This window comes from Delphinus delphis, chromosome X (genome assembly GCF_949987515.2).
Source record: "Delphinus delphis chromosome X, mDelDel1.2, whole genome shotgun sequence".
In the NCBI taxonomy this organism is placed as follows: domain Eukaryota; kingdom Metazoa; phylum Chordata; class Mammalia; order Artiodactyla; family Delphinidae; genus Delphinus; species Delphinus delphis.
Window position 1 is genome coordinate 84,895,332 of NC_082704.1, and position 15,175 is coordinate 84,910,506.

The window sequence follows — 15,175 nt, forward strand, 5'->3', positions numbered from 1 at the left end:
GCCTCGGTACCTTCAGGATCTCAGGTCCCAGAAAGCCACACAGACACATGCTGGTCACACACGGTATCACACAGCTCCCGACACAGACGCTCGGTCGCACAGACTTTCTGAACTCACCTGCATATCTCACACACCCACAAAGCACCCCAGTGGGCGTCCTGAGTCCCACGCAGACACCCAGGGCCATGCACACCGACTCACCAAATGTACCCAGTGTCTCACCTGCCACCCGCCCCCTCCCCCATCCTGAGCCCTGTGCCCTGTGCCCCCATCCATGCCTCAGCTTAGACTGCAGACAGAGCCCCTCATTTATTTGAGATCCAAGGCCCCAACCCCCAGCACCCTCCGCAATAAACTGCAGCTGAGCTTCCACACTCTGGATGGTCGCCCCAGATAAGGGTTGGGGTCAGGTGGGCAAGGGTCTGGGGCCAAGACTACAGCAGGAGGAACTGGACCACAAGCAGAGGGCATGGCCCAGGCCAGTGCTTGGCCAGTGCCCCCAGCACCCCAAATCCCTGCCTGAGGCCTGGGGGAGACCTCTGCTGGGGGCTGCTCAGGCCTCACGGACCCGGCCCAGGAGGCCAGCATTCTCCTGGCGAAGGGCTCGGTAGTCCTCACGGATCTTCTCCAGGTTGCTGAGGGTCTTCTTGCCCATCTCCGTCTCAATCTAAGGCAATGCGAACCGCAGCCCTTCAGCGTGCAGGGCCGCTTTCCCAGCTCCTGCTCACCAGCCCCACCCCATCACAGCCACCCAGGGCCCCTCCCATGCTCCTTCCACCCCCTCCAACAGCAGCCTGCTCTGTCCCACCGCCAGGCCTCTGCACATGTCATCCGTCCACCTAAAGCATCCTTTGCTATGTGGCAGGACTGCCCACCACATACTCGAGCTGAAGCCTCTGCCAACGGCCCTGGGAGGCAGGTGTGAGGACCCTCAGGGGGAAGGAGGGGGCCAGAGCAGGCCACTGGGCTGCTCCAGGTCACACACACAGCGCCTAAGGGGCAGGGCTGTGTCTGGTTCCACAGCCTCTCTTGGCATAAACCGAGGAGCTGCCTTGGTTAGCCTTCCCAGCCCCAGGCCTCACCTGCTCCTCAAGGTCTCGAACCTCCCGCATGATTGTGCCCGTGTCCTCGATGGTCTGGATGAGCTGGCTGCAGTTCTGGGGACAGCAGGAGCAGAAGGCTTGCACCCCAACTTGGCCCCACCCCAGCCAGCCCCCAGGCACGCTTCTCCCCTCACCTCATGCAAGGCAGCTAGATACTTGTAGGCCTTCCGAACAGCATCGTCCTTTTTGGCATCCTGACCAGACAGAGGAGACCCTGAAGGTGTCGGTGGGCTGTCCCCGCCTCACCCCGCCCCTACCCCACCCCCACCTCCAGGCCCCCACAAGGCCACCCTCTCCCACTCCCTGACTTCATCTTCCCCAGGGCAAAGCCAGGCCTGAGCATCAGTGTACCTACGAGGCTCACACAGGGCCCAAGGCCCACCCCACCCCCGCACCCAGCCCGGCCTGCCCCACACCTTGAACACAAGCTCATCAGTCACCGCAAACGTCCGGTCCAGCTTCCCAGACAGGGAGTTGATTTCCTTCTGAAGCTCCTTCGTGTCAGACAAGATCTGGCAGAGACCAGGGTAGCCGTGAGCCCGTCTGGGGCGGGCAGCCGGCCAGCTGAGGGCATTCACGTTTATGCTGTCCCATCCAGACAGGGTCAGGGGTGGCTGGAGTGGACTGTGTGGGGCTCTTCTGTGTCTGGGTATGGCCAGATAGCTCTGACTTTCAGAGGGTGTGAGGTCCCCGTGTAGCCCTGCAACACACATCTGCCCCTTCGGCAATATCTACCCGTATGACCCACCCTCCCTGGCCACGATGGCGTACCTTAGTGATCTCTTCCTTCTGCTTCCGGATGTTGCCCACAATCTCCAGGATGCGCTGGGTATAGGCCAGCCGAGACACGTCTCTGGGCAGGGTCTCGAGCTCTGACATCTAGGCAGAGACAGCAGGTGCTCCCTTAGCACCCACACCTCCCCGGCTCTGAGTGGCCCAGGGCCCCCACACGGGCCTTACCAGCTGCTTATAGACGTCCTCCTTCCGGCGGGCCTCTTCAGCAGCTGCCCGAACACTCTGGTGCAGCTCCTGGATCTCTGCCAGCCGTCGAGAAGATTCCAGCTGCCAGGACCCCACGGGTAGAGGGCAGTGAGGCAGAGCGCAGGGCTAGCCCCCTAGGGAGGAACCGAACCCGCCCCACCCATGGCCCCGGACCCCACCACCTACCTCTCTGCAGTCCTGGAGCTTTCGGAGGTGGCGGTACTCAGCAAGGAGCGGAACACGATGCTTTTCCCACTGACCTGCCAAGTGGATGACCCGCTGGGCACTGCTCTCTACCACGAGCTAGGGGTGGTGGCAGGGGGGCTACATGTCACACTGGCTGGGCCCATCCAACTCCGACCCTCCCAGCCCAGCCTCAGCGCCAGCCCCACCTGCAGCTTGGCAAGGTTGGCAGCCCCGTCGGGCAGCAGCTCCACCGCCCGGCTCTTCAGGCGCAGGGCCTGCTCATGCTCCGCTGTGCTGAGCTTGCTCTGCCGACACTCGGTCTCCACCTGGCACCCAGGATCCCCACTCCCAGTCAGTGGGGAAGCCCCATGCACACCACAACCTCCCAGCCCCCGCTAAGCCTGGAGAGCCCTGACCTAGCCCAAGGCCCTCAGATGACAACACATCCCTCTAGGGGCCCTATGGGCCCCTCGGACCCCTCCTGATAGTAACAGAGACCTATAAGCAGTGACAGGCACCCACAGGCCCCTCTGACCCCTCCACCTCCACACTGACTCCCCAGGACCCCTGATGAGCCCCACAAGCCCCTACAGAGGCCCACAGACACTTACACCCCTCCCGATTCTCACAGACACCAAGGCACCGCTAACCCCTGCAGGTCCAACACCACCCCCACCCCCAACCCTACATCGCCCTCTCATTCCCACTGATTCTCCTGAACCCTCAAGAGGCCCACAGGTCCCCAGTGTCTCCCATGAACCCTTCTGACAAGTGCAGAGCTCTACAGAGTACCCCCTCAAGTCCCTCTAAGCCGTCTAGGCCGGACTTGTGACCTGACCCCGGTGGACAGCCCCTCTCCCACACCCACCTGCACGAGGCTGATTCCCAGGGTCTTCATGTTGGCTTCAACCTCTTCAATGTTGCGATTCACTCCCTCCAGCTGCTCCCGAAGAGACTCCAGCTCCTGCTCCTGAGCTGCCCATGTGTCCTGGGAGGCACAGGCAGTCGGGGTGGGGGTGTCAGGCCCAGTAGACAGCCAAGGGCCCAAGACACCTCCCCCGCCCCACCATTGCTCTGCTCACCTGTTCAGGCCGCCGGGAGGTGGCCGGCACATCTGACACCTGGGCTGCCTGGGCCTCGGGCTCCTGGGGAGCGAGAAAGGAGCATCCTGGCTGTCGGGGAAAGCCCTGCCCCTCACAGCCCAGCCTCAACACCCACCAAAAGCACCTTCCCAGCACCATACCCGGGTACGGTACCACTGACGGCTGTCAGAATGTGTGTGAGGATCAATGCACTCTCTAACCTTAGACTGGAGTGTTTGCTCATAAAGAAACCTCCCTGACCCTGACACAGCTCTTGCCCATCTGCCCATGAGAAGGACGAGGGCCCCTCTGGATGACCATCCAAGGAGAGAAGATATGTCCAGAGGAAACTGCCCAGGAAAAGCTGGGGTCTGCACAAAGAGCAGCCCTACACGCTTACATAGTTCCCACCCCTCTACCCTTTCTCCACGGAAGTCCCCAAGAAGCCAGGGGACCGTTCTGGGTGCCCATCCACCATGGGGAGAGGGCAGGTGGGAACACGGGCCCCCGTATGGATAAAATGTGGTGTGTGTACATCAAGCAATACTGCCTTGGCCCCATCAGCATGCCCCAGGGCCACTCAGGCCCACCCACCAGATGGAAGGTGAACTTCTCTGAATGTGTGAAGCGGGAGCCCTTGGGAGCACCAGTCCTGGCGCCAGCACCCCAGGCCTGCAGCAGCTCTCCCAGGTCTCGGGCTTGTTGGGGGGGCCCTGGCCGGCCCCAGGTCTGGCGCAGATGCTCGGCCAAGTGCTTCTGCAGCCGCTGCCGCTGAGCCCGAGTATCCTCCTAGAAACAGTGGAAGAGTGTGGAGGCCTGCGGGGTACCCAAGGCCCTGCCTCCACCAGGGAGCTGCTTGACAAGGTGCTACCCCCAAGTCACACCAGCCATCCAGCCTCTCCCACAAGGGGGCCTGGACCCACTCTCCTGGTCCACAGGCCTGGGAGCTCCCTGAGGACGGGGCCTCCTCTTCTTCAGCCCTGCTTCTCTCTACCCACTGGCTCCCTGCACTGGAGGAGGCTGTGGGAAGGGAGAGAAGTAAGCCTGCAGCCCCCAAATTAGAGACCGACACTCAAAAGATATGTGGGGACAGAGCGGAAACCGAGTCAGAGGTGCTGGGCAAAGAAGGGGGCAGAGGCAGAGTGGAATTGAGAGAGAGAGAGAGAGACATGAGAACAGAGGCAGTTTTGAGACAACTGGAGAAATCTGATTACGAACTCAGTGTTGGATGGTATTAAGAGGTCACTGTTACCAATAGAGGGGACACGGGTTTGAGCCCTGGTCCAGGAAGATCCCACATGCCGCAGAGCAACTAAGCCCACAACTTAGTTGCACCACAACTACTGAGCCTGTGCTCTAGAGCCCGCGAGCCACAACTACTGAGCCTGCGTGCCACAACTACTGAAGCCCACGTGCCTAGAGCCCATGCTCCACAACAAGAGGAGCCACCGCAATGAGAAGCCTGCGCACTGCAATGAAGAGTAGCCCCCGCTCACCACAACTAGAGAAAGCCCACACGCAGCAACGAAGACCCAATGCAGCCAAAAGTAAATAAATAAATAAATTTAGGGGAAAAAAAGATGTAATAGGTTCTGGTTCAAAAGATAAAATGCATATACAAAGCTTTAAAAAAAAACAAAAGAAAAAGAGGTCACTGTTAATTCTGTTAGGTGTGAAAATGGCCCAGGGGTTGTGTTAAAAAGTGCCCTTATGAGTTAAGAGATGTCTGCTTAAGTATTTAGAGTTAAAATGATATGATGTCTGGGACTTGCTTTAAAATATTACAGAAAAAAATGTTAGAGAAGGGATGAGGAAAGATTGGCAAAATGCTTATATCTTTTTTTTTTTTCTCTTTTTGGTTGTGCCTCGCGGCTTGTGGGATCTTAGTTCCCCGACCAGGGATTGAACCTGGACCCTCAGCAGCGAAAGCGCTGAGTCCTAACCACTGGACCGCCAGGGAATTCCCACAAAAGGCTTATAATTGAAGGTGGATGGCAGGGACATAGAGTTTATGAGACTATTCTCTCTACTTTTGTGTCTGAAATGCCTGTAAGTTTAAAAAAGAGAGAAAAAGATAAAGACAGAACAAATGGCAGCGGAGGAGGCGGAAGGAGACAGTTCCAGAGGCAGACAAAGTGGGGAGAGGATGGGGACAGATACTGAGGTGGACAGAGGGGAGATGGAGGCGGATATAGAGGTAGATGAGGCAGAGACACAGAAACGAGGAGACAGCAGTGGGGAGAGAGAAAGAGGGGCAGCAAAACCACAGAAGGAGAAAGCCAGTGATGAGAAGAGACGGTGCAGAGATCTGGAAGCCACACGTCGGTGATGACGGCAGAGACAGAGAAAGAGGGAGCGAATCAGGGGCAGGAAGAAGGTAGTAGAAACAGGGAGGAAGGGAGCAGATCCTGACAGCTCTGGCTGCCTGTGCACGTCCTTCGGTGGAACATCGCCCTCAGAAGAGAGCAGTATCACCACCCTTGTCTCACAGCAGGAAGCGGACACTCCGAGGGGCCATACTGACTTGTGCGAGGGCCACAATCTTTCTGACTCCAATGTTCTTTCAGGCAGGGAGCCAGGTAGTTGCACACAGGGAGGAGACGATGGAAGAGAGGGACAAAGTGGGGAAAGGAGAGGGGCAGAGGACTAACGGGAAACGAAATGGGAGCCACAGTGAGCAGGGACCTCGTCAGCAGGGACCGAGCACTGGGCAGTACCTGGACGGGGAGGCGGGATGCCCGGTGGACCCAGTCCTCATCCCTGGGGCGGTCCCGGCCCGTGTGCTGGCAGAGTTGGATGGCGTGGCATTCAAGAAGTGAGGCCACCCTCGCAGCAGGCTGCGGCACCTGGGCGGGGGCTGGTAGCAGCAGGGGACTCGCCTGGAACTCCCGGGGCTCTGGAGGCAGCAACAGAGTCAGCCAGCCCTCCTGCCTCACCATGCAGTTAGGCCCACCTCTACCCCTCCCCCCAGCCCCTCTCCAAAGCCTCATCCTCACCTCCTCTGGAGAGCAAATCAGGCATGAACAGCCTGCTGGCATGGAAAGGCTTCTGGTGGGCCGAACCCTGGTGAGAGAGCAGAATCAGACCTCTAGGATGAATCGTGACGGGGGGCACCAGGGAGAGGGGGCCAAAAACCTGAGCACCCAAATGGGGACAAGGCAGGCAAGGCAGCACCAAGCAACACTGACATGAGTTGAGGGGTCCCACCTGGAGGTGCTGCAGCTTAGGAGTGCGAAGGAGGGGTGGGACCCAGGGCAGGGCTAGCTGGTCCCGGATTTGGCTCCCGATGGCCCGGAGGAGGATAGCTGAGTCACCTAGGGAAGTGGGGAGGGAGTGTCAATCAGGTGACAGTGCCACAACTCCAAAAATGCATACCCTGGGAAAGCAGCCTGACTGCCCCCCCAGAGATACATATCTATGTAGCTATCATTCTCACACTCAGACATTCAACAAACACTTATTAAGCACCTACTTAGAATGGTACCAGTCACCATTCTAGACCCTTGGGCTACTTCAGTGAACAAACTGATAAATATCCTCCTGCCCTCCGGCAGAGGCAGGTAGAGGAGAGAGTGACCAAGGCCGTAAGTACAATACAGAAGACTGTCAGGTGGTCATCAGGAAAGGAAGATAAGGACCATTGAGAGGAAGATATAATTTTAAACAAGGCAATCCAAGGAAGGCCTCCCTGAGGTGACATGTGAACAGGAACCTCCAAGAGATAAGGGAGTGAACCATGAGGCTATCTGGGTGAGTAAGCCAGCAGATGCAAAGGCCCTGAGGCTGGAGTGGCCTGGTGTGGTTAGAGTAGAGTGGACGAGGCGGGGGCAAGGCAGGAGGTGAGGCAGAGAGGCCCCTTCCAGCACCAACTCCCCACCTGGGTCAGCCCAAGCCCCAGTTCCCTTCCCCCTGCCCTGCATCCCCTCTCCCAGCCCCAGTCCTCCCACCTAGTTCTCCTGAAGACATATACCCCACACCCACCAGTCAACCTTTTCACCACTTCCACCTCTCTCAGCCCCCACAGCACCCTCTCCCTCACCCCCACCACGCCCCAGGCACCCCATACCAGCAGGCTGGTCTGCGTCCTCAGAGGCATCAGTGGGCAGACGTTCAGCCAGGAAGAGAAGCAGGTCCCGGAGGTCAGGCTCACTGGGGTAGAGGAAGTTCTGATAGCCAAGCTCCAAGGGATATCCCAGGTCCTGGGGGTGGGGAAGGGTGGCCGCTATCAGTCAGGCAGGCAGGATCCTCCTGTTCTGGGAGCCCAGGGCTGAGACCACAAATGATCCCACTCTCTCACCAACCACCACCCTCTGAACTTCCCCTTGGCTCACCAAGGCCTTCAGAGCTTTAAAAATTAAAGCTCCGGGGACTTCCCTGGTGGTCCAGTGGGTGTGACTCCACGCTCCCAATTGCAGGGGGCCCAGGTTCGATCCCTGGATGGGGAACTAGTTGTGGCATGCGTGCCACAACTGAGAGTCCGCATGCCTCAGCGAAGGTCTTACGTGCCGCAACTGAGACCGGCGCAACCAAAATAAATAAATATTTTTTAAAAAAATAAAATTAAAGCTCTGGCCTCTCTAAATACGACTCAAAATCCAGAGGCCATGAAAGAGAAGATGGGTATTTCTGAATACATGAAAAAATTTTTCAAGAAAAATTACAGTGAGCAAAGTCAAAAGCATAATGACAAGCTGGGAAAAAATGCTTGGAGTTCATATCATAGGCAAAGAGTGAATCTTTTTCACTAGTATATAAAGAGTGCCTAAAACTACACAAGCAGAAAGACCAACAGTGCAACAGTAACAGAGGCAAAAGATAGGAGCAGACAATTCCCAGAAAGAGAATGAAAAACGGCCCTTAAACATATGCAAATATGTCCAACTTTGCTTACAAGAGCGACTTGAATTGAAAGCACACGGACAGACGCCACACGAGCATCACCGATCCGGGACAACCTGACGTTACGTTCTCCTGAGGTCCACTCAGGCAGGGAGATACTATCACTTGCACAGAGTTCCTGCCCCAGACCTGAATCTAGTCATGAGCAAACGATCAGACCAATTCAGATTATGGGGCATTCCAGGAAACAACCAGCCTGCATTCTTCAAAAACATGTATCATTGCAAAAAGAAACAAAGAAACAAAAACTAAGTAGGACTGTTGGATACAGAAGATTAGAAATGTAACAGTGATATGAAATGTATGATCCTAGATTGGACTCTGTAGTTGGAAACAAAAAGAGCTAAAAAGGATATTTTTGTAACGACTGAGGAAATTTGACCATGCACTAAATATTAGATACTATTACTCTATCAATATTCAGTTCATGGGTGGGATCATGATATTGTGGTTATACTGGCAAATGCCCTTTTACTTGGGAGAGATGCACTGAAAGTTTTAGGTATGAAGTGTCATGATGTCTGCTGCTTTCAAAAGGTTCAGAAAAATGTGTGTGTGTGTGTGTGTGTGTGTGTGTGTGTGTGTACCCAGATAGAGAGAAAAGAGTGGAGGAAAATGTTAACAACACAGAAAGCTAGGAGAATGGTGTTATTTTTCTGTTTTCATTTTTCCTTAAATTTGAAAGTTTTTCAAAGTACAAAGCTAGGAGGAAAACTATACAGAGAGACTATTCCTCACCAATTGAATGGGCAAAACTCTGACAATACACTCAGTGGGTGAGGCTGTGGGTAAACAGGCACCCTCTCATACACTGCTGTTGGGAAGGCAGAAATTAAACAATCCCAGTGAAGGCGACTGGGGAAAATCTAACAAAATGGCGTATGCGTTTACCCTTCCACCTAGCAATCCTACTTCTAGGAGTTGACCCTGAAGACAGGCCTCCAACAATTCAAGAATATATATGCACAAGATTATTCATTACAGCATTATTTGCAAAATATTGGGAACTCCCTAAATGTCCAAGCACAGGAGAGGGGTTGAATAAACTACAGTGCATACATACAATGAACTACTCTGCAGCTGCAAAAAGGAAAAAAAAAATGATTGCCTGATATGAAATGATTTCCAGGATATGTGGCAAGGGGAAAAAATAAGGTAAGAAACTAGGTATATGTTCTCTTTTGTGTAAGAAAGGGGGGAAATAAGAATATATATTTATATTTGCTTGTATCTTCATTTTTTAAAAACTGGAAAGACACACAAGAAACTAATCAAGGTAATCCCCTTACAGCAGACGGGTAAGGGTAACGAGGTGAACGGTCTGGAGTGCCAGTGGGACTTTTCCAGGTATTGTGTTACTTCTGTCACACCTTGGAGATTTCTTTGACTCTTTCAGTAGTTAACCATCTTTTACCCAGTTAACAATTCTTTATATTGAAATTTCCCTATTCAAATTACTGCTGGGGTTTGTGTCTCTGGACTGGACCCTGACTGATAAAAATGACCCACACAAAATAGTAAATAATGTTTTTAAAAGAGGCTGTGGGCTTTGGAGTCAAAAAGATTGGGGTTGAAATCCAGCCTGTACTACTTAACTGGCTATAAGGCCTTGGACCGGTTATTCAACCACCAAGAAGCTCAGTTTATAGCTGTAAAATGGGGCTGACAGTACTTTCCCGATGTGGATGCTTTAAGGGATAAAAGGGCCCATCAAGGTTCTGGGCCAGAGTTGCATGGATTCTGAAAGCATACTTCGTGGATGCAAATCCAAGCTTTGCTTCTTACCAACTGGGTAACCGCAGGCAAATCACTTAACCTCTCTGAGCTTCACTTTTCTCACCTGAGAAAAGGGATACCAACAGTGCCTACTTCAGAAAGTTGTCACCAGAATTCAGTGAGTTAACACCAGGTTACCACAATGCCCAGCACAGAGCACACACTCAAAAAACATCATTATTATACACACATATGTGTACTTGGTCACAACGTAAGATATATTTATTTCAGAGGATCACAGTCAAAACAGTGTGAAAACCACTGTCTTTTAAGCTACTTTACTTTGGGTTTTTTCCGACACCTGCAATCAAAGGGCTGTGACTGATACAGAAACTCATTCCAGGAGTGGGGTGTGTGAAATGACAGACACCAAAGTATGGAAGTGGCTGAGTCGCAAAAAGTGCTGCCAGGAGTAGGGCACATGAAGAGGCAGGCACCAGAAGGCGGCAGTGCTGAGCCAAGGTGGGCTACATGAGCAGCACCCAGCTGGGTTAAGAGAGACCTTTTCTACCTGCTCAGGGCAAACCGAGGCTCTGGGGCCAGACAATCACGTGAACCTCTCAATCACGGAAAAAGCCATACTCACGCTAAAGTTAGTGTGAGGAAAAGTAGGTCACCACCAAATCCAGTGGGAAACAGCACTGAGAGAAGGGAGGAAGAGAAAACTGGGGGAAGCCTGATCCCCGGCCCCTCCTCAACACGCCCCACTGTGCACCCTCCTAGCCAAACAGGACACAAGTTCCCCTTTATAAAGTGCCGTCCTCGAGAAGACAGCCCCAGGCCAGGGGACAGACTGCCTGCCTGGAGGGCCACCGAGAGCCCCAGACAAAAGAACCTGAGAACTCCTGAGAACTAGGTGAACCAGAGAGCCAAGGGAAGGGTAGAGCTCTGAGGCCTATTTCTAAGAGACAGAAACTGCACAAGCAAGGAACAAATTCAAGAAACCTGACCACCCAGTCCCTTGGGGCTAAGTGGAAGGTTTCACTGTAGTTACTCTATTGTCCCTCTGCCACCATATACTGAGTACGCTGGGCATGTCGACATTCATTACGTAGCCACAAGTTGCTGGAACACAAGCAGCCAGATCAAGCCTATCCAATAATAGTGATACCACTTGCACAAAGCTTACTATATCCAGCTTTTCACGTATGAACTCTTTTTTTTTTTTTTTTTTTTGCGGTACGCGGGCCTCTCACTGTTGTGGCCTCTCCCGTTGCGGAGCACAGGCTCCGGATGCGCAGGCTCAGTGGCCATGGCTCACGGGCCCAGCCACTCCGCGGCATGTGGGATCTTCCCGGACCAGGGCACGAGCCCGTGTCCCCTGCATCGGCAGGCGGACTCTCAACCACTGCGCCACCAGGGAAGCCCTGAACTCATTTTTAATCCTCATAGCAACCCTATGTGGTAGGTACAATTCTTACCCTTTTTACACATGAGAAAACTTAAGCCCAAAGAGGTTAAGAGACTAGCCTAAAATCCCAGAACTAATGAGCCAGGAGAAATGACATTTACTTGGAGCCCTTGGATATAGTAACTGGACACAGGTCTGTACTGGGGAGGCATGAGTGCTTCACCAGAAGGCACTTTATTTACAATAGAGACAGTATGTAAATTATTCTTACGAGAGGTAAGCTGCAACAGAGCAGAGTAAAGTTTTAGTGCAGACACTGTTTTAGTTAAGCAGCATATCTTCCTTCGGGTAACCCTCCCTCCTCCAACTCCAAGTGATCTTGAAGGAGCAGCCAATCACAGTGCCCTATAGGGATGACCAGGTGATCCAAGCTGGCCCAACCAGAGAACGTGGTGGTTAATTTCAGCCTGAGCACGTGACTCAAAACAGGGCCTTTTCAGGAACTGGTAAATGGATACTATAGGGGGAAAAGTTCTTGGTGCTAAGCTCAAAATATGAGAGCCAGGGGCAACTCAGGCACAAACTCATTTAATCCTCAGGACAACCCTACTGTTATCATCTCGATTTCACAGATAAGGAAACTGATGCCCACTGGGCCATCAGTTAGCAAGGTCACACAGTTAACAAGTGCTGTAGCCAGGGTCTGAACTACTCAGGCAGTTTGACCACAGAGCCGGCAGCCTTAACCACTAATGAACGCTAAGCCACAACGGGAGGTGGCAGAGAGTAAAGTCAAGAGTCTCAAAGGAGCTTGGTGACTTTGTGAAGGAGGAAGGAAGAGGCTGTGTGTAATTGGGAGGAAGACACTCACCATACAGGCCTGAGCCAGGCTCATGGCCAGACGGAACCGGGCAGACATAGCAAGAGGCAGCAGGGGGCTAAGGCCGGAGCCCACAGCAGGGTTGATCACACGCAGGCAACGGACCACAGCTTCTACAACCAGCTCAGTGGTGAAGGCTCGCAGGGTCTGCACATCTGGAGGAACTGCCCTGAAGAAGAAGGAGGCAGGCTCGATGGGGGGTGGGGGGAAGCAGTCAGGAAACAGGGATGAGGCTGGGCCGTGCTGCCTTCTGGAAGCCCTAGTACTGGGATGGGGTAGGGAGGGTGGCCACAGTTCAGACAGGTCCTGGGTGTTGCTGGCTGACTTCCATTTGGAAAACTGAGAATGGGGGGAGTCCTCAGGTCCTAAGATCTTGGTGTAGAACGGTGGATGGAAGGGATCCGAGTTCAAAAAATCTCAAATTTCCCTATGCCTAAAAGCCCCAAATTTCTGGGGTCTGGGAAGGCCTAGGAGCCCAGGTGGAATAGCCTCTGGGTTTCTGCATCCCCAGATATCATGTTTGCTGCATGTCAGAGGCCCCTAGATACTGACCTGCTAGAATTTTGAGACTAGATGTTGGGAGGCTGGAGTTTTCAGGAGTTCCAAATGTCAGAGTCCCTGGGTATCAGGACCACCCAGTCTCAAGCAATCCAGAAATCAAGCTCCCTAGATGTTGTCATCTTGGGTTTTTAGGACCCTTGAATGCAGGAGTCCTTGTGCGTCGGGGTCACCAAGCATTAAGGCCACCAGATTTTATAGAGTCCTGGGGTTTTAAAAGGCTCAGGTATTGGGAAACCAGGTTTGAAGGTTCCCAAGTATCCAATCCCAGGGGATTTTGGAGTCCCTGAGTGCCAGGATCCCAGAGTTTTAAGTTCCCTGGTTCACAGGATAAAGGTGGCTTAGAATCTCCAGATGTCAGAGTCCCAGGGTATTGATGTCAAGATCCACAGATTTCAGGATCCCGGGTCTTGAGGTTCCAAGGTTTTAAGGTCTCGAGGTGTCTAGGTCCTGGAGTTTGGGGTTTACCAAGTGTAGAGGTCAAAGGGTTTGGGAGGCCCCGTGTGTGTGTGTGCGTGCGTGTGTGTGTGTGTAAGGAGGAGGGAGGGTCTTAGGGTCCTGAAGTTGCAGCCCTAGATGTCAAGGTCCAGAGTTTTGGAGTCCCGGATGTGGGCATTCCGGGGTGGGCGGGGGCTGTGTCCTTACGTGCCGGCCTGTCGCAGGGAATGGATGAGGATTCGGTCCGCCTCCTCCATGGTAGAGCCGTGTTGGAGTCCGAGGTTGGGTCCAGGGCCGGGTCCGAGCAAGAGAGGCGCAGCTGTGGAAAGCCCGCTCCCTGCTCGCGGTCCAAGGAGTGTCACGGGCTGCGCGAGGAGAGCCGGGAAGTGTAGTTCCGAGACCCAGTTCGGCGCAAGCCGGATGCCTGTCGTTCTGGTGTGAATGGGCGCGCGCAAGCTTGAGCGTGCAATGGCTGCTGGGAGTTGTAGGTCTGGTTTTGTTTGTTTTCTCTTTCCTGCAGCCCAGTGCGCTCTTCCAAGTGAGCAAAGGATTATACTGCACGCGCAAGTGTGTGTGTGTGTGTGTATGTCAGGAAGGAAGGGGGAAGGAGCGGGACGGAGAGAGGCTTCTATACTCATTCATTTAAGGCAGCATTCATCTTCTAGATTGTAAAAGTGTACAAGTTAAGGCAGGGGCTTTCGCACAAAGCGACTAGGTTTGAGTCTCAGCTCTGCAACTTGCTAAATGTGCAACCGTGGGCAGGTTACATAGCTTCCCTGTGTCTTAGTTTCCTCTTCTGTAAAATGGAACTGTTAATGTACCTGCTTCCTAGGATTAAACAGAATTAACTCACGTAAAGCAGCGTTGAAATGTGTGCCTGATACATAATACAGTAAAAAACAAAAACAAACAAAAACCACTATGTAAGTTACAGTCACTAGTATTCATGCATTCAATAAATGCTTTATTTTAATGTTTTATATATATATATATATATACACTCCAGAGAATAATTACATAGTAAACATCCATATAACCACCATTCATGAAAAAGACCACCCTGTCTCCACTGCTCAGTAGTGCCACGTTTGTCATAAATCACGTGTACCTATATGTGGGACTCAGTTTCTGAACTCTATGCTGTTCGTAATTTCTCTTGCTTTATAACAAGCTTTGATACCTGATATAGCAAGTCCTCCCATCTTGTTATTTTTCAAAGCATTTTGGCTTTTCTAGGTCTTTTGTATATCAATATACATTTTAGAATCAGTTTGTCAAATTTCAAGGAAAAATCTCTTGAGATTTTTTTTAAATTAATTTATTTATTTTTGGCTGTGTTGGGTCTTTGTTGCTGCGCGTGGTCTTTGTTGCGGCAAGCGGGGGCTACTCTTTGTTGCGGTGCGCGGGCTTCTCACTGCAGTGGCTTCTCTTGTTGCGGAACACGGGCTCTAGGCGCTGTGGCTAGAGCCACAGTAGCTGTGGCTCGCGGGCTCTAGAGCGCAGGCTCAGTAGTTGTGGCACACGAGCTTAGTTGCTCCGCGGCATGTGGACTCTTCCCGGACCAGGGCTTGTGTCCCCCGCATTGGCGGGCGGATTCTTAACCACTGCACCACCAGGGAAGTCCCTTCTGAGATTTGTGTTTGGGACGGCATTGAATCTCTGGATCACTCTGGGAAGAATTGACATCTTCACAATATTGACTATTTCAATTAGTAAATTTAATGTATCTCTCCATTTATTTGGGTCCCCTTTAATCACTTGAAAATATTTGATAATTTTTTTCCATGGAGATCTTGCACATATGTTATGTTAGGTCTATTCCTACATACTTCGAATTTCAGATACTGTTGGGAAACAATTATCATTTTTCTTATTTTAGTTTCTGACTCTGGTGCTAGTATATATTTTGTAAAAATATTTT

At 52.5% G+C, this 15,175-nt stretch overlaps 1 protein-coding gene across 1 annotated transcript; it reads right to left on the reverse strand.

Annotated features, from left to right (window-relative positions):
• Positions 1–325: 325 nt before the first annotated feature.
• CCDC22 (coiled-coil domain containing 22) lies at positions 326–13,595 on the reverse strand. Its single transcript, XM_060002489.1, has 17 exons — positions 13,462–13,595; positions 12,250–12,427; positions 7,419–7,551; positions 6,560–6,666; positions 6,349–6,415; positions 6,070–6,248; positions 3,947–4,141; positions 3,353–3,415; positions 3,139–3,258; positions 2,477–2,596; positions 2,271–2,387; positions 2,064–2,165; positions 1,875–1,982; positions 1,520–1,615; positions 1,238–1,297; positions 1,083–1,157; positions 326–667 (listed from the first exon to the last, which is right to left on the reverse strand). The coding sequence occupies exons 1-17, from the start codon at positions 13,509–13,511 to the stop codon at positions 554–556; spliced, it is 1,884 nt and encodes a 627-aa protein (XP_059858472.1). The 5' UTR covers positions 13,512–13,595; the 3' UTR covers positions 326–553.
• Positions 13,596–15,175: the final 1,580 nt, after the last annotated feature.

Bases quoted from the DNA above. Each gene is read 5' to 3' on its own strand.
- CCDC22 (XM_060002489.1), bottom strand. From the start codon at position 13,511: ATGGAGGAGGCGGACCGAATCCTCATCCATTCCCTGCGACAGGCCGGC. The intron at 6,249-6,348 runs GTGAGGATGAGG...TGCTGCCTCCAG, and splicing joins TGATTTGCTCTCCAGAGGAG to AGCCCCGGGAGTTCCAGGCG. The intron at 668-1,082 runs GTGAGGCCTGGG...GCATTGCCTTAG, and splicing joins TTCGAGACCTTGAGGAGCAG to ATTGAGACGGAGATGGGCAA.